General features: G+C 37.2%; 3 protein-coding genes across 9 annotated transcripts; 2 read left to right on the forward strand and 1 right to left on the reverse strand.

Moving 5' to 3' along the window:
* The first annotated feature begins 98 nt into the window (after positions 1 to 98).
* Positions 99 to 1,756, forward strand: LOC127974573 (protein SCO2 homolog, mitochondrial). The gene is made up of 2 exons (XM_052577939.1): positions 99 to 205; positions 775 to 1,756. The coding sequence occupies exon 2, from the start codon at positions 786 to 788 to the stop codon at positions 1,704 to 1,706; it is 921 nt and encodes a 306-aa protein (XP_052433899.1). The 5' UTR covers positions 99 to 205; positions 775 to 785; the 3' UTR covers positions 1,707 to 1,756.
* Positions 1,757 to 2,141: 385 nt separating this feature from the next.
* ncaph2 (non-SMC condensin II complex, subunit H2) lies at positions 2,142 to 17,554 on the reverse strand. Of its 5 annotated transcripts, none has more exons than XM_052577915.1 (20): positions 17,439 to 17,469; positions 8,464 to 8,785; positions 7,117 to 7,246; positions 6,934 to 7,035; positions 6,254 to 6,315; positions 6,082 to 6,157; positions 5,927 to 5,992; positions 5,611 to 5,690; positions 5,319 to 5,485; positions 5,038 to 5,156; positions 4,877 to 4,951; positions 4,619 to 4,688; positions 4,385 to 4,486; positions 4,257 to 4,301; positions 4,096 to 4,166; positions 3,635 to 3,731; positions 3,374 to 3,513; positions 3,183 to 3,284; positions 2,915 to 3,064; positions 2,142 to 2,725 (listed from the first exon to the last, which is right to left on the reverse strand). In XM_052577915.1, exons 2-20 carry the CDS (start codon positions 8,481 to 8,483, stop codon positions 2,582 to 2,584), a joined length of 1,818 nt encoding a protein of 605 aa, XP_052433875.1. In that variant the 5' UTR covers positions 8,484 to 8,785; positions 17,439 to 17,469; the 3' UTR covers positions 2,142 to 2,581. The 5 variants fall into 5 exon arrangements, with proteins under 5 accessions (XP_052433875.1, XP_052433878.1, XP_052433867.1 ...); XM_052577918.1 differs by lacking the exon at positions 17,439 to 17,469 and adding an exon at positions 11,369 to 11,384; XM_052577907.1 differs by lacking the exon at positions 8,464 to 8,785 and having other exon boundaries at positions 17,439 to 17,554.
* Positions 9,367 to 16,994, forward strand: LOC127974586 (suppressor of cytokine signaling 2). Of its 3 annotated transcripts, none has more exons than XM_052577965.1 (3): positions 9,367 to 10,187; positions 11,415 to 11,671; positions 13,330 to 16,994. In XM_052577965.1, the coding sequence occupies exons 2-3, from the start codon at positions 11,545 to 11,547 to the stop codon at positions 13,797 to 13,799; spliced, it is 597 nt and encodes a 198-aa protein (XP_052433925.1). In that variant the 5' UTR covers positions 9,367 to 10,187; positions 11,415 to 11,544; the 3' UTR covers positions 13,800 to 16,994. The 3 variants fall into 3 exon arrangements, with proteins under 3 accessions (XP_052433925.1, XP_052433942.1, XP_052433933.1); XM_052577982.1 differs by having other exon boundaries at positions 9,379 to 10,187; positions 13,333 to 16,994; XM_052577973.1 differs by lacking the exon at positions 9,367 to 10,187 and adding an exon at positions 10,204 to 10,792.
* Positions 17,555 to 17,879: the final 325 nt, after the last annotated feature.

Below are 17,879 nucleotides of genomic sequence, written 5' to 3' on the forward strand. Positions count from 1 at the left end.
TCTATATGTTATTTATAAATATATTGTTTAAAATTACAACATTTCTACATGACCTTCAATGCATGCTGTAAATGAATCTGCGAGCTCGAAACTCAAGGTTGACATTGTCTTACTGTTGTGTGCTGGTTGTGTGTTACCTACTGTCTATGTGTGTTACATGTGGAGCTCAAGTTTACATCTAAGGACAGACGACTGTTGTCTCAGGGTTAGTATAATTTAAACGTGTTTCAACTGTCATTTTGTATTTCAATTTGTGTTCAGTCATGCTTTTGCACCGACCAAAGACAGTGGTATACACGTTTTTTTTTTAAGCTAGTGTTAGCATGCTAATATTATCATCGACATGTCATAGAAGGCTATTGCATTTCTTGTACAGTACGGGATCCAATACGTCATTTTTTTTTCATTTATTCTTTACCAATATTACAAAAAGATTTTAACAAATCAATGCAAAATTCAGTTAAAGGTATCAGAAGAACAATAGATGAAGTAATGTTATGATATTTATATACTTGTATACTGATGATTAGACATTGAATGTTTATGTACTGATGGTTTATGCTTATTCTTTTGTAGATCTGTATAATTTATCATGAATATATTAGTAATAAACATATTGTGATCCTGTTTCTGGAGCTTTATTAAGCCTATCTTCAAGGTCTCTCCACTTGAAAGTGAAAGTGTGACTGTGGGAAGACAGATCTCTAGGATTCAGACTGGAGTTTATCATGAATATTTTAAGTTGCTCAGCTTTGCCTTTTTTGTCTCCATCAGTTATTCGGAGGATGTTGGGACTCCGCTGCCTCAGAGGACTGGATTGGCATGTGAGGTCATGGAGCATCCAGCATTCAACAATGAGAGAAATAAGTCGGCTTTCAAATCATATCCCAAAAGCCACATTCCCCTCATGCAGATCTCTCAAAAAGATGCATATGCCCCATATTAGAACACCAGCTGAAGGTTTTCCTTCAAGACACTGCCGTCTACCATGGTTTCTTAGAGAGCAAAGAGCTTTTTACTCTCAAGGCTCCTCTAAAACGCCAAACCCAGGGTCAACAGCAGGGATTAAACTGCGAACACGCTTAATGGTGACGTTGCTTTTCGGAGGTGGTATTATTGGTACGTGGTGGTATGTTTACCAGGAGAAACAACAGAAGATCCAGAGGGAGAGAGTGGAGCAGTTGAGAAAAGTGGCAGTCGGACAGGGAGACTTCAGTCTGTTGGATCACACAGGACAGCGAAGGACCAAACGTGACTTCCTGGGCCGCTGGGTGCTCTTATACTTCGGCTTCACCCACTGTCCGGATATCTGCCCAGACGAGCTAGATAAATTGACCAATGTGGTGCATACTCTTGATAAAGACCCCAGCCTGCCCCCTGTCCAGCCGCTTTTTATCACGGTTGACCCTGAGAGGGATGACGTGGCTGCCATGGCCAAGTATGTGAAAGATTTCCATCCCCGGCTGATTGGATTGACAGGTACTGCGGAGGAAGTGAAGCAAGCAGGACGGGATTATAGGGTCTATGCCAGCGCTGGGCCTAAAGATGAGGATGGGGATTATATTGTGGACCACACCATCATCATCTACCTGGTTAACCCAGACGGACTCTTCCTGGACTACTACAATAGAATGAAAAATGATGTACAGATCGCTGAAAGTATACGTAATCACATGAAAAACTATGTTAAATTATTTCCAGATTAATCTTAATAATGGAAAATGTGTTTGCACAATAAAGCCTAATTTCAACCACATTCTAGTTCCTTATGTTCATAATTAAGTGTTGTGATTTAAGTTAAACTAAATCTGTATTTTTTTTGTTATTGAAATAAAGTAAATGGATGGAAAATTAAACAACAGAAATGAGAGTAAGTACCAAATTAAAAACAAATCTAATAAAGCAATGCAGAAATATTTTAGTGATAAAAGCGTATAACATTACTTAAACCTAGGGGGGATGTTCCAGTTCTGATTTAAACTTGTGTAGTAGATTAAATCTGTGCAGTACATATAATAGCAACAACCCAAGATGGTTATTAATCCAAATTATAACAACAAAAATCCAGAAACAGTTCTTGTACATCTTACTGCTACTATATGTTAGTTGCACCTGCTATTTACTCACATCACACACAGAAATGACTTTTTAAATAGTGCAGCAGCATTTTTTTATTTTTATGTTTGTTATATAATTCTACAAAAAAATGGTACATGCATGCAGTTTACTTAAAGATTAAAATTAGAGAATGCATAGAAACTGACCTTTTTAACCATTTTACAGCCTTTTATCATAATTTGAGTCAAAAATGACACATTAGCGAATTAAAATGCAAGGCAGGTCTCAAACACCTGTTATGCCTTCATCTCAGGACTCGCATCCATCCTAGCATATTTAAAGACCAAACCCAAATCTAAGTGATGTGATGGATATCAGAATACAGGAATTACCTGGCAAAAAAGACCAAGAAAAGAAAAGCATACAAAGTCTATTTTTGGATTTTATCTCTTTGTTGCTGTCAGTGATAAATAGCTTCTGTTTGGGGCCAAAGGAAAAAAAAATATAAGCAATAAACAAAAGATCAGAGAATATCTGTAGCAGAGGGTGCATTGTAGGTTTTGAGACGTTCATGAGCCCTCTGTGTAGTCAGTAGCGTGAGCTCTATAGTATCTACGCTGTCTTCGAGCCCCTCTCTCTTGTCGATCTCCACTGTGTAATCATTAGCCTGTAATGCAGAAATGGCGTCAGGTCATAATCTGCCATTTTTGTCAGGTTATGTTTTTAACTCAAGTATCAGTACGAATCTCAGTCAAAGAAATAGATGGTTCTCAAATTGGCAAAGACACCCTAAATGGTAATGCATAATTAGACTCTGAGGTTAATAGTAGCAGGGGTCATTAGTTTTTATACCCACCAGCTGTAGCGCAGCTAGCATGTATCTGCAGGCTTCTGTGTTCTCTTTGCCTTTGACGACAAAGGCAAAAGATTTTTTCACTCCCACGTCAGAGAGTGATTTGACAATTCTGTCTCCATACTCATGGATGTCAAAAGCTGGACTGGTCTCCTGTGCACACAATGAGAAGACACTTATTTAATGGGGTTAAACTAATAGTTTTTTTTTCCTATGATGAACATTTTAAGAAACCGGTTACCAAAACCTTGCAAGAATCATCCCACATTACCTGAGCAGCAAGATGAGGGTTGATTCCATCCTCCCACTCTTTGACTCTTCGAGACAACGCGGTCTCCTGCGCGTACTTCTGAGAGTTTACCAGAAACAGGTCCTACATACAGAAAAACCAGAAGGAATAAACTAGCACGCTCCAATTCATGAATCATTACTTCCCTGGAAATCGATCTTAAGCTTTCATACCACACTCTTCTTGACCAGGTCTTCATAACTCATCCGGCTCGTATGCAAGTCATGGAAAATTTGCTCCCGTTCACCAAGGTGCTCCGCAGGTGCAAGGTCATCAAACAAATTGTCATGTTCCTCATCTGAAAAGTCCTCACCTGAATAAAATTGAGGGAATTCCACAAAATGTTTATGTTTGGTGCATTTTTAGGCAAATACTGCCTAATGGTGTAGGGTTGGATCATTTTGAGTGCATGCATGTTAGTGTATGCATCGAACCCTCTTCGTCTGGATGCCGGACTACCTCGACCCGGTCCTCGATATTCTCTGGTTCCAAAAAAGTTCTCTTTAACTCCTCATCAGAGACAAAAACACCCTAAAACAGAAAATACCTTGGGTTATATGACATATCACAAATACACTACTATTCAAAGTTTAGGGTCAGTATCATTTTTTTGTTTTTAAAAGAAGTCTCTAATGCTTACCGAGGCATTTATTTTATATAAAAAATACAGTGAAAACAGTATTATTGTGAAATTTGATCACAATTTAAAATAACTGTTCTACATTTTAATATATTTTAAAGTACAATTTATTCCAATGATGGCAAAGCCAAATTCCCATGAATCCAAATTTTACCCATGAATCCAGTCTTAAGTGTCACTTGATCCTTCAGATCCTTCTAATATGCTGAATTGTTTAATGAATAGAAAAATCCTGGACTGTTTAATTGTACTTACCCTTTTCCTGAGTATCTGCTTCTGTACTTTCAGACGCTGACCCATGTTACTCACAAAGATGTAATTAAGGTCTACAATAAAAAAAAAATAAAAAAAAACATAATTTGTATAAGTTCAACAACTTCTTAGAGAAAACTGTATTACCAGGTAAAAAGTATTACCAGGAAAAGCGGGTCCATTCTTAAGCTTGCGATCCGCAGTCTCAACTGTAAAAGAAAAGAACTTCTCAGTCATCCAAACAGTAATGTCATCTATTCCTTTTTCTAATAACAGCCTGATAACAACTTACAGGCTTTAGAGTACCAGCTCCCAAAGTCCTGAAGTTTTGAAGGACCCTTCCTCTTCCTCTTTCCAGACTCCTCAAGACCTGCTGGCACTTTATAACACTTCCCTAGAGAGTCGAGAAGAGAATAGAAGTCCAACAGCAAAAAGCCATAATGGAAAAGAATAACGGAGTTATTCTAATGGAAAAACATCACGGCACACAACCGGGAGATTAATCATCATCAGATTAAGCACAAACCTGTTTTGAGGGGTTTGTCCTCCCCAAACACAGCGTAAGTATCATGCCATTTCCAAGGGTCCACAATTTCCTGGAATATGCACAAGGTATTGATTAATTTTGTAAGACCATGTTAATGCAACATGAATTACCATGAATGAATGGCAACATAATATACCTACAAAATCATGGTAATTTAACGTATAACATGAAAGTGGTTACTTGATTGAGTTAGAGTGAAGAAAAGTGGCCATTTAATGTCAGTGCACCGCTCTATACCTTGAGCTGCTTGGGTTCCTCTGGAACTGGCTGTACTGCAGGTCTCGGTCTTAACATCCTCCCCTCACTGGGGGCCTAGACCAATAAAAAAAATACATTTAACAAACCTTTACCTCAATGCCAAACATATCCTCATTAGATCACACAAACTGTAATAATACCTGATGCCTTTCCACCCTCTCTTCAGACTCCACCTCCATCCCATCATCTTCCAGTGGAGGAAGAACCTCTGCGCCAACATCATCTTCATCATTACCACCAACAACTTGAGCTACACCTTCTGGACACCAGATGACAACAAAAGAGATCTATTAGTCTTGAAATAGCAGTAAGATTCAGGTTTAATTTGGCGCTAAGTTAAATTTTTTTTAAATGTGTTTGAAACACTAGTGTAAATTCCCGGTCAAAAAACATCTGTCACACGATAAGTCTGTGTCCTCACCGTTGTCTAAGGGCACAGGTGCATGCACAGAGAAGTTGTGCTGGATTTCTGTGACCTCTTTGAGGAAGTGAGTGTGGGAAGAGCCCAGACGCATCAATCCGGATTCGTCCATGGTGAAATTATTAATTCGAAAATCCTTACAGCTGCCAAGAAGCTCCCCTTTAGGACTAGACGATAACGATTAACAAACATTTTGGTAAAGCATTTTAAGTGTGAACTTAATTTCCAGCAACTGAGTCACTTGTTCAGACAATATTCTCCTGATTGATTGGTATTATTGGACTGTCTTTACCTGAGAAGGGGATATTTCTGTTTCTCGAGTGATTCTACAGGAATGAGAGATTCAGGAGGGAGACGGATAATCTTCACTGGCTAAAAAAATAAGAATACGAAAGAATTAGTCTAAAAAACACCCAAACCAAAACTCACAATGATTGCTATACAGGTTTATTAATTGCTAAACACAGTAATATTAGTAAATATCAAAAGTATATGAACTTTACTCATACATTTAATCCCAGTTAGCGCAGTCAAAGACAACCGCAGAAAAGCATGGATGTCCAATACACACACAAACAAAATCTTTGATGAGGTGAAACCTAACTCACCTCTGTTGGCACTTTCATCGTTATATTCTGAGAGTTGACATTCTCATCCTGCTCAATCTCATCAAACTGCATCATAAATACTCGATTATTCACACGGATATATAAACCATTTTATTTTCGTTTAAATTAACAAGCCTTATTGCTCATTTACGCACCTCACAATCATTGTCTTGATTGCCTGAAGGGGCATCTTCATTGTTACCGTCTGATGCAGAACCTTGTTTGTTCTGCCTGTTGAAATAGAGACAAATAGCATGACAACAAACCACCTGCACATACTTTAAACAGATTAAACAGAAACCGGAGGTCCAGGACAAGAACACTTACTTCTTGTTTTTGTTAGAGATGTAGTCCAATGTTTGAAACACCAGAGTGTGAAGGAGCTCCACCTTAATATTCAGAACAGAACATTTTTTAAAGAAAGCATCTTCAATTCAAGTTTGCGACATAAAGTATTAGTTCACCCAAAAATAAAAAAGGGCATTCAAGATGTAGGGGAGTTTGTTTCTGCATCTTACAGATAGTACTTTGTATTACTGGTGTTTTGACCAGAAACTTAAGTTTAATGTTAAATTGCCTTAATGGTAGATTTCTTTCTGACAAACACGCAGCCTTTCACTTCAATAGGCATTAATTGATGGACTAAAGTCATGTGGATCATGGTAATGTTTTTTTATTAGCTGTTTGGACTCTCATTCTGACGGCACCCATTCACTGCAGAGGATCCATTGGTGAGCAAGTGATGTAATGCTAAATTTCTCTACATCTTAGATGGCCTGAGGGTGTTTAAATATCCTGTTTTCATTATTATTATTATTATTATTATTATTAAAACACTAATATCAAATATAATCTTATTTCTTTCTGACATGCATAAATAATGTTAAAATAACTAAATAGAGTAAATAAAGTAATTCAATAAACTACTTATTTTAATCAAAAATCTCTAAATCCATATTTTTTCCCGAAATCAATCGCTGTAGCACACATAAAATAAAAGATTTTACCTTTCTTCCATAGATGCAAGTTGATCCCTGGATTAAAAGTGCAGCCTCTGCAAAGTTCATCATGGTTTTCCCACCATCAAATGAAATGGTCATCTGGTCGAGCTGTCAACACAGAATGGGCTAGAATATGAAGCTTTAAATCAGTTAAGGAGGTTCTTGATCAGTCAGTCTGTGTTTTCTCACCTCCTCAAGATACTCTCCGAGCTGGCTGGCCAAGTCAATATCCCAGTTCTTGGTGAGGTCCCGCAGCGGCTGCAGCAGATGGCCATATCTCGTCTCCGCAGAATCCATGACCATGTATTTCCAAAATACTCTGTAAATCAGATTTTTTTTTAACAGGCATTATAATTATTTTTATGATTAATACTGAATGTACATCCTCCAAAATATTAACAATGTTTTATGGCTCAATGTTTACATTTTGAAAAGTAACTTAAAAAGAAGATATTTTGTCTGTGATTTGCAAAGATCTGTTATACTTTGGTCCTGTACAGTCTCAATAAAATAAAAATTGTTAATGAACCACATAAGGTTAAGTGTAAACAGGAGATTTGCTGGCTGTGTTATAACTAACGTTACACGCACAATAAATATAGCTGCATTAGTTAAACTTTACAATTAAATGTAATGTTAAAGCTTTATAACCACTCGGAATCAATGTTAAACCGTAAATTTCACTTAATTTAAGCAGTAGTAATAACTTTAAAGCACTGACGCTATAAATATATCAATATCAGTATGCTCACCTTTAGAATGCGAATGAGCAACTGTTGCCGGACAAAACAAATACTTATTGCTTGTATATTCCTGAAAATATAGAGCTTCTATCAATAATCTCTGCAAAAATTAATAAAATTAAATCTAAATTTTAGGGAAATACCGCGCGCACGTCATTTTTGTTTTTGCCGCGCGCGTGGGCGTGGCGTCAGAGCGAAGTCAACGTACGTCCGCTGAACTGCTGCCCTCTGCCGGCCTGGAGGTGAACCAAGACCAAAAACGGATTTGGGATTTTGTTGTTGTTGTTTGTTCATGCTTTATTTATTTTTTGTTATATAGTTAAAGAAAAATAACAAAAGCATATGTCAAATGGTTTAAGAAAAGGAAGAAATAACAGCAACAATTATTTTATTATTATATTAAACAAAAAATAAAGGTGGACAATTAATATGCAATATGTTATTTATTTATTTTTTCAATACAAAACAGTTTGACACAATTCCTCAACCCTGCGGAAATAATTATATAATTGAATATTATAATTGAATATAATTGAAAAAAAAAAAGATTGTATACACACATACACTCTCACTTATGTACATGTATATACAAACACACTTTCAAACAAACTAAAAAAATGTGTACATCTGTTTAGGGCTTAACAGGGAGATTTTTCAGATCCTCTTAATGAGTATCTGATCTTTTCGAGGTGGAGCCAAGACATTATCACCCACCGGATGGGTGGAACTGCCTCCTTCCAATTTAGTAGCATTGCTCTGCATTCTAACAAGGAAGAAAAAGCAAGGACTTTACCCAGTGATGCTGATAACCATGACTCTTCTGAGGAAAACTATACTGCTTCAAGAGGAACCTGTGCTGGAGGAAAGAGGCTTAAATACAACATTGAGCAATAGTTGGTTGACCTAGTGTCATTACATTAGTTGGCCTTAGCACATTACACATAGGTAAATTTGGGCTCAATTGACTTTTGACATATAAGTGTTATGCATCTTAAATTGGAATGAGTGCCAAGCACACACTGATGATATTTGAACCTGCTTGAGGACACAGTTCCATGTGTCGTCTGAGACTGGTCTGCCAAATTCTCCCTCCCAGGTCCTCGTCATTTTTTTTTCTAAAGAAGAGAATGTATGACCACAATTGTATTCACTTTAAAGAGCAACTAATTGGTTTATAAACACATGTAGCATGACCCCATCCATAAAACTATCAAGTAAATGAATTGTCTGTGTGAGCAAAGGTCATCTGAGGCATCAGACTTACAGTGAGCTCTGAGCGCCGTGTTAAAGGGATTGTGGGTAACCAAGCAGTTGACAGTACCCATTGACTTCTGTAGTATACAGTAGAAATAGATACTATGGAAATCAATGGCTACTGAGCGCTGTTTGGTTTCCAACATTCTTTAAAATATCTTCTTTTGTGTTCAATAGAGGAAAGAAACTCAGAGGTTTGAAAAAAACATGATGGTGAGTAAATGATGACAGAATTTTCATTTGTCTGTCTGTTTGTCTGTGTTATGGATATTCAGGTGGTTTATTGTGGTTTGGGGGTTTTTACACAGACAACCCCCAAATTAATACAGCTTCTTCTATTTTTGTTTGGTCATAGGCAATAAATCCCTGGTTTAAGGTGGCACTTTAGAGAGACAGAGACAGAACTGTACACAGATCTAAAAAAAAAACAAAAAAAAAAAACATTTACATTTCTTTAAAAACTGTACGGATTCAGATGATATAAAAGCATGCCCATCACAGATGTTTCCTAAAGAAATAAACAATTTGCTCCAGTAAAGTAACAGAATGAATAATAAACAAAATAGATTTGGCAAGTGCTATATTGAACGTATGGCAGTATATTTAGCCAGCCCCTTGCATTTCATTGCTGGTTATGATATTAGGCCTTTATGTAAATAAATTACAAATAATTAGGCCTCTAATGAAAAACATCCTCACAATAAAACAAAATAACATTATAATTACATGCAGCATGGACTGTGATATAAATGTATGGCAACAAAATAGCCAGTTGGCACGACCTTAAGAAAGCGTTCGCATGTCTGACCACGTGATACGATTCCTGGAAAGTTCCTGGAAATTAGTCTTTTGTAGCCTATACCAGTCTTTTTAAATTTGGATTAAGTCGTTTACGACGAGCGCACACGCACTGACACAAACAAATGCAGATGAAATAGGTTGGTTGGAATATCACTAAACTGCTGGAGAGAGTAATTCTATGTAGCCTATCCTGCTCGCTTGGCGCGCGTTGTAACGCGTTTGGACGCACGACGCGCGCGGCGCGCTTGCAGACAGCGCGAGACAGGCACCGTCGCTCCCGAAAGAATCCGTGCGAATACGAGGAAAAACGCGTCCCGACCTGCTGAGCATCAGTGCGTGCGAGTCAGTGATCAGTGTTTCACATATATTAATAAATGATGGGTCTAAATCATGGTGCTACAGTGCGTCTGTAACGTGAAACGCGCTGGACTTGATCACTTACTGCTTTCACTCAGAGAAAAGGTAAGTGATGTGCGCTTTCTCCGACTGTCAAATTTATGTCCAAAATTTATGCTCTGCTTTATTTTTTCCTCTGGTTCATTATGTCTCAGATAGCAGCGGCATCTAACCCTTCATTTACACGTTTAGGAGAAAAGGAAACCCAGTCGTTTGTCTTATTCGTCCCACTATCATTCACCAGGAGCTGTCAACGCAGTTTCCTAGTAAAGGCAGTTCTGCGTATCCCTCCCAAGTCTCTTGAAGGCAGCCTTTGTTTTTATTTCTCATGCACGTGTGCAATGAGCCATTCACAGAAGACAGGCGTTTGTAATGTTAGTGGAGATTATGAAGATTGTCATTTCGTTCTTTCATCCAATTAAAAACAAGAACAGAAAAAAACAACAACAGTAGCTGACCTTTGGATTGTTCCTTAGAGAGATTAACATGAAATTATCACTTTCATTTACCACTTTATGAAAGTTTTTATTATTCTTTTCAAATAACCAATAAGAAAGGAGCTGCAGGGGTGAAATGACTATCATATGTGAGCACCACCCTCTCTGAGGTGACAGCAGAGGCTGTAGGTCTGTCTGAATATTAAGGATATACAGGACAAAAACAATTTTAAGGTAAGACGAAAGAATGGCTAGTGTAACTGAATTTCCGAGTATGATAATGAATGTTAAATGACTGAACTGGTATCATTATTGTTTAGTGTGGTATAGCGTTCACACAAGCTTTTCATTTACGTGTTAAAAAACCATAAATACCACGTCTGAGCAGACGGGAAGGGTTGTAACATTTTCCATTCTGCTGGAGACACAAATATTGAATAAAACAGGACAGTGCTGCTAGGCTCACCACAATTGTGTGACTGAGTGCCTAGCGTTTCATGCATTTTGCATATTCGTTTCCTGTTTTTAAACGTTTTTAACGTTTCCTTGTTGAATTAAATATGTAAAATGAAACGAGGGTGACGAAATTGTTCAAAAATATTTTGAATAATTAAATTTGATTGTAAATGCATTCATGCGCATGTTTTACACTCATGGCGATGTGGAAGATTGTAGCACCAACTCTCCTTGTAGGCTACTTGACATTAATGTACACAGTTTTAGGGATACATTGTAGTTTTTAAACATATTTAATTTGCAGAAGGCAAACATGGAAATATTTTATCAACATTAAAAACGTTGAAACAAAACCTGTTCAATTCCAATTCCGTCGTCTAAAACATGCCTGTATTTTCAGATCGGCACAGCCACGAAATCCACGGACGCTGTGGAAGACTTCTCTCTCACATGTTTTGGTTGATTGTAAGAGTCAGTCGTCTTTGGAGGATAATTATAGACATTGACTGGATGCAGAAAGCTGTTCTCCAATGACCTGTCACTCATCCGACTCCACGGAAAGCATCGAGAATGAAAGGCGATCGCAAACCGAAACCCAAGTCGCGGAGTCCGAGCAGAGTCGCATTGCCACTGCCATGAGAGACCTTAAAAACACCGGTAAACGTTTACTGCTCTTTCTACTTCCATATTCTTTCCGATTGCTCCTGTTGCACTCATTATTGCATTAATGTTGAATGCAACACAGTCACATGAAGTGATTATATGCTTTAAAAAAGAATGATCATATTCATAATCACAGTGCTTTAAATTTGATGTTACAAGTGATAACAGCCGATTTTAAAAAGATTAACCTTCTAAATAACATTTCAATAAAATGTTTAAAGGTCGTTTTAAGTGTACTTTAATCTCATAACTCCAACTTGCTTTTGGCATGGGTTTGTAGAAATATTCAAAGCAGCTGCGATTTCATTCTATGAATATCAAATGGTTGAAAAGGACTGCTATTTATATTTGTATTCCTTTGTGTGATATCATTTGCATCTGGTGTGTTGTTTTCATGCTGTTGCTTGAACAGAACAGAATCATGAAAATATCAGAGAAGTGAATGTCAACAAAAGAGTATGTCAATCCAGTAATTACTTTTTACATTAAGAGGTAATTTTCACCATGTTTGGATTTCCGGGGGCAATATTTTTAACCAATTTTATGAGGGCATTTATTTTCTGTTCATATATTCATTGTTTTAAGTCAATATTTGAATCTAATACATTAATTAATCCATATTAATTAGATATTAAGCTTGAAGTGCCTAATTAAAATTAATTCAACATCAACTGGAAATTATTCAAGCGTAATTAAAATGTATTCAACATCAACTAGAAAATGATATTAAGAACTAAATTAGATGTTACAAATACAAATGTTTTTGCAATTGCATTGCTTTCGCCCCCCACATATTGACTTCCAGGGGCATTTTTGTCACTTTCTGTCATTTTGTCCCATAAGCCCCCATTCCTGACACTCATATGAAGTATGTAAGTGAATAAGTATGCGAATTTCCTGACAAAGCCTTTACTGGTTTCGTTTTGCTTTTTGTGCAACAAAAGAATGATATTATCATGTCTGTGAAGCTTTTGTTATATTTCCTGGTCTGGCTGGAACATTTGTCCTCGGTGGTTTGTGTCTCTGTCACATCCGTTTCTGGTTTCAAGTGCATGAGCAAATTTAGTCCAGCACTGCGCTGTATGAAAGAGAACGCAGCATACCGTCATTATGATGCTGCATTGAGATCCATTTTGGGGTTTATTTTGTTTGTTGCTGAGAAAAACAATGCGAGTAGCTTCTGGGAACATCTGTCAAGCATCTGCAATCAAAAAATGTTATACTCTCAAGACGAATAGTCATGTTCTAGTTCAGTATTTCAGGAAAAATATGAAATTCATGATACAGTGCAGACTTGTTTAGTCTTGCTATGCCACAGTTGCCTTAAGGTTTTCAATTAATGTTCATTGAACAGGTCATTTCAGAAATGCTAGGTTTTTGCTGCATTATCAGATGTGAATTAGCTCTTTAAATCAGCTGAGATGTTGAAAGACGCAGTGCATCCTTTCTAAAAGCCAAAATCTCTGCAGTGAGTCAGAAAATGGCTGATAAAACAACAGCCGTTCGAACATAATAGTCAGGATATGACTGTTTTTGTGAGCGTGTCCTTAGAGGGAAACGTTATGGGTCTCATGTTACACAAGCAAACGACTGAAACAGATACTGTGGAAGAGGATACGTATGACCATCTCTGTGTCTTCTTTTCTCGGAAGCAGGCTGGTATTGGGGCAGCCTTACAGCCAATGAAGCCAAGGAGATCCTGCAGGACACGTCGGAGGGCACCTTTTTGGTCCGGGACAGCTCTCAGAGGGACTACCTCTTCACCATCTCCGCCATGACATCCGTGGGACCCACCAACCTGCGTATCGAATACAAGGACGGCAAGTTCAAGCTAGACTCGGTGCTGCTGGTCAAACCCAAACTCAAGCAGTTCGACAGCGTCGTCCATCTCGTGGAGCATTATGTGCAGCTGTCCCGGACGTCTTGTGAAGGCAGCACTACCCCCATCGCCCCATCCAAAGGCACCGTGCAGCTGCTGCTCACGACCCCGGTGTACACGGCCACACCGTCTCTGCAGCATCTGTGTCGTATTGCTATCAATAAAACCACACGGCGGGTACAAGAACTCCCTTTGCCGAACCGGCTGAAGGATTACCTGACAGACTACACTTATAATGTATAGAACCAGATGGACAGTGATGACCATAAGTGCTGAGGTTCTATGGATCCTAGATCCAGTTATAATAGAGGTGCTGATGTCCTGTTAAGGATCTTTTGCCTGGAATCCCTCATCTTGTGCCCAAAGACTACTTTAAAAGGATAGATCACTGAAAAAATTTAAATCTGTCATTACTTACTCCCCCTCATAACATTCCAAACATGTTTGGCTTTCTTTCTTCTGTTGACCACATATATTCTGTTTTTGATCATATAATGAACGTAAACAGGGTCCGAAAGGACACTGTACTCCGTTGACTTTCAACGTATCAACAATTTTCAAAACATATTCCATTTTCTGTGTTAAGATTCGGACGCGACGTGAGGGCGAGTGACAGAATGACAGAATTTGAATCTCATTATTATGGAGGATATCATAACAATGTTAAGTGTCCTTCATTGCGCACTTAACAAGTTTACGGCCTGTAGATATTTTACAGTCAGTTTGTAATGAGCGAGTGAGCAGTATCTGTAAGGAGCATTGGCCTACACGAACATCGGACGGTTTCTACCTGTAATTCAAATATTAGAAATATACAGGTGGCCACGCGGTGTGCCCATGTCTCTTTTGAAGGAAGAGTTCAGCCAAAAATTAATAGTTCAACCTTATATAATTCCAAACTCTTGGACTTTCTTTATTATTATGTAGAACATAAACGACGATATTTTGGAGATTGTTGCAGCTGTTTTTGTCTTTATATTAAAGTCAATGGGGTCCAAAACTATCAAGTTCCAAAAAGAACATGAAAGTATACACTTAAAAAATAAAGCTTCCAAAATAACTATTTTAGGTTTCCCAAATAACCTTTCAGTTAAACGTTTCTATAGTGTGAAGAACATTTTAACTAAAGATCTTAAGATCCTTTTTTCACTATAAATAACAAGTGCCCACTGACGTTAAACCTCACTGGGATGTTACATTTTCTTTTATGTTCCACAGAAAAAACCAAGCCATATGAGTTTGGAACAACATGAGGGTAACATGAGCAAATTTGTATTTTTGGGTGAACTATCCTTTTATTGAAGCAGATGTCTGAGAAGTTCTGCCTCCTGTGTTTGAGACATGGGAGTTTGAAACTGTATGCTTTTTGACTATGTATGATTTGCTCATTAACCATGTTATATTTTTGTACTGTAGACATAGATGATCATTTGATGTCATGGTTGCCCGAGGAACTTCTGGGAACAGGAAAGTACCTTGCGCTATGATATACTGTATATCCCAATACGTGTCTTCATGATAACGTAGTACCACTGAAAAGTTACATGAAAAATAGCCCTTTTAATCAATTTTTAGACAACAACAACAACAAGAAATTATTTAACATATACACCACCATTCGAAAGTTTGGGGTTACATTTTTTTTAATACTTTTATTCAGATAGGATACATTAAATTGATCAAAAGTGTCAGTAAAGATATTTATAATTCTACAAAGGATTTCCATTTCAAATAAATTCAATTCTTTCTAACTTTATATTCATCAAAGAATCCTGAAATGAATGTCATGCAGTTTCATCAAACACATAAAGCAACACAAGATTTCTGAAGGATCATGTGACACTGAAGACTGGAGTAATGACTGCTGAAAATTCACCTCATCACAAGAATAAATCACATTAATATATTACCAAAGAGAAAACAGTTTGAAATTTAGCAACGTTACTTTTTTGCTGTATTTTTGATCAAATTAATGCAGCCCTCTTTCAAAAACATACTAACCCCTTACATACTAACCTTTCAATGGTAGTGTATAAAAAACCCTTTTAATTTATAAGCTCAAAACTTGCTTAAACAGGTCCTGACCATTCACCAACATTACAAGGGTGTGTACTTTTGCAAATAAAATATACCACCGGATTAGTATTTTATTGCACATTCTGAACCAAGAGGTAATTTAGCAACATGGTTTGTTAAAACTTTTATGGTCAACAAGTATTGGCCTGTGTTAACCCTACCTCAGGAGGGCGTCGTGATAAACCTGCATGCTGATTGGCCGTATTTGGGGAATATTTGATTCTATACTGAATCGCAATTTATGAAACAGACCAAAAATAACGTACTAGGTCGGAAGCTTCTTATTTTCTCCTCACTGCTATTTGCGGAGCAGTTATTAGAAAAATAGGATTTTCCTGTCAAATTCCTCACTAATCTGACCCCCTGTTTTGGTTTAATGAAACATACATAATTTTATCCCTTCAACAAATATGCTGCTCAGTGTATTCTACTTGGGTGCTTGGGTGCTAAATTCCTGCATTTCTCTTCATGCTTAGTCTTTCAGTTAAAGCATAGGAATAGTATTATATTGTAAGCATTCGCTAAAAATGATTACCTACTGCTGTCTTGATTTTGCCATTACTTTTAAATTAAAAAGGTCCCCATTTATTATGACTCCACCGGAAATACCTAACTCATTGAGAAACTGATCTCAGATCAGCATAAAAGGTCTTTCTGCCAACATATCTCAGATCCAGTACACTCTTGACAGTTTTATTTGTCGTCTTCCTTGAGGACATCTTATATCTAAGTCTGACATCATCTCTTTTCCACTACAAAATTCCACTAATATCATTTTACAACAGTGCTGCATCAAGGGTGAATGGATTTTCTCCTAGAAAGTGAGAAATAAAATCAAGCATAGCTTTAATTCCTGTACTATGTATCTCTTTTTCTGGACTTGGGAACTATAACATAATTTTAGTCGGGGAAAAAGCATAAAACACTCTTTTATTTCTGCCCCCAAATGAGCCAATCATGTGCAGAACTGATAATATCACCGGTCATCAATGTACACACCACAGCCTGGCAACCTCTCAAACCTTCAGAAAACCCACATCCTACAGACTTCTGGTTTCTAATATTCTGAAATACAGATAATCCAACTGTATTTGGTGTTTGGAAATTGTTTGTTTGGTTAATAGGACGGTTCATTTGTGCTTTTTTAACACAACAGTGTTTGCGTGCTGCATGACTTTGTCTTGCATGATTTAATGTGTGAAAAACATGGATGAAATATTCCCAGTCTTTTCCCTTTCTACAGTTTTCCTTGGCCTCCTCCACAGTGTTCGAATTGAGGGGGGGCTTTTGGGGAACCCCCCATAATCATTAAGGGTTGGGGGTGATTTGTTCCCCTGGTTTTCAATAAAACTTTACTTCAAATTGTGTTTCGATTGCTGTATTAAATTTAGACCTGCTTTTGTTACATCATATTTAATTGTTTCGCGTTTTTACAGAGTTGCAGGACTGGATTCATATATGATTTTGGATTTGTCAAAGCTGAAACACTATTTCAGTTATTTAAATGTTAAATAAATAAATAAATAAATACTTCAAAATGCTGCATAATTAAATGATTTAGATTAGTCAAACTCGCGAATTCCCTCATCATAAACAGCAACATGATTCAATTTAATAAAATGCATTTAGAAGGCACCCAAAATTTAAGATATGTGGGTATGTATATATTCATATCATTTCATATAGTTGATCAATATCACAGAGTGCCATATTTTCGCAAAAATGTAAAATGGTTCATCAACAGTTGAACAACAGTTGAACAGAACAACAGTTCAACAAACAAGAAGTTAATATTGAGAGACTTACGTTTTAGACACCATATTGCCTGGTTTTTGCTCCATTTCGCCAATAAACTAACTCCAAACAAAGCCACAGCACTGTTTTGCGTCTCGTTCCTGAATGAATCAACCGTTTAAATGATTCGGTTCAATCGCAATGACTCACTTATTAAGAGTGACTTGCTGCCACCTACTGGTGGTTTTAATTTCACATTTTAAAGTACCTATACATCTCCCCCCCCCCCCCCCCCCCCTCTCTCTCTATATATATATAAAATAAATTGTAATTAAAAAAATCATTTTAAATATTAGTATTCAGTATTTTAACATTACAATATCAAAACATTATTTATGCTTTTGAAACTGCACGTTAAAGCCTTCGTGCCTTGCATCCCCCAAGAGCTTTGCCACTGCCCCTCCATGTTTTTTTTCTTAGCTTGCAGCAAAGCATGGAAATTCTGAGTAACAT

This window comes from Carassius gibelio, chromosome A4, assembly GCF_023724105.1.
Source record: "Carassius gibelio isolate Cgi1373 ecotype wild population from Czech Republic chromosome A4, carGib1.2-hapl.c, whole genome shotgun sequence".
NCBI lineage: Eukaryota > Metazoa > Chordata > Actinopteri > Cypriniformes > Cyprinidae > Carassius > Carassius gibelio.

Bases quoted from the DNA above. Each gene is read 5' to 3' on its own strand.
- ncaph2 (XM_052577907.1), bottom strand. From the start codon at position 17,473: ATGGAGCAAAAACCAGGCAATATGGTGTCTAAAAC. The intron at 6,158-6,253 runs GTAAGTGTTCTT...CTATTTCAACAG, and splicing joins ATCTCTAACAAAAACAAGAA to GCAGAACAAACAAGGTTCTG. The intron at 2,726-2,914 runs GTGGGTATAAAA...TCTGCATTACAG, and splicing joins TGCTAGCTGCGCTACAGCTG to GCTAATGATTACACAGTGGA.
- LOC127974573 (XM_052577939.1), top strand. From the start codon at position 786: ATGTTGGGACTCCGCTGCCTCAGAGGACTGGATTGGCATGTGAGGTCA.
- LOC127974586 (XM_052577965.1), top strand. From the start codon at position 11,545: ATGACCTGTCACTCATCCGACTCCACGGAAAGCATCGAGAATGAAAGG. The intron at 11,672-13,329 runs GTAAACGTTTAC...TTTTCTCGGAAG, and splicing joins GAGAGACCTTAAAAACACCG to CAGGCTGGTATTGGGGCAGC.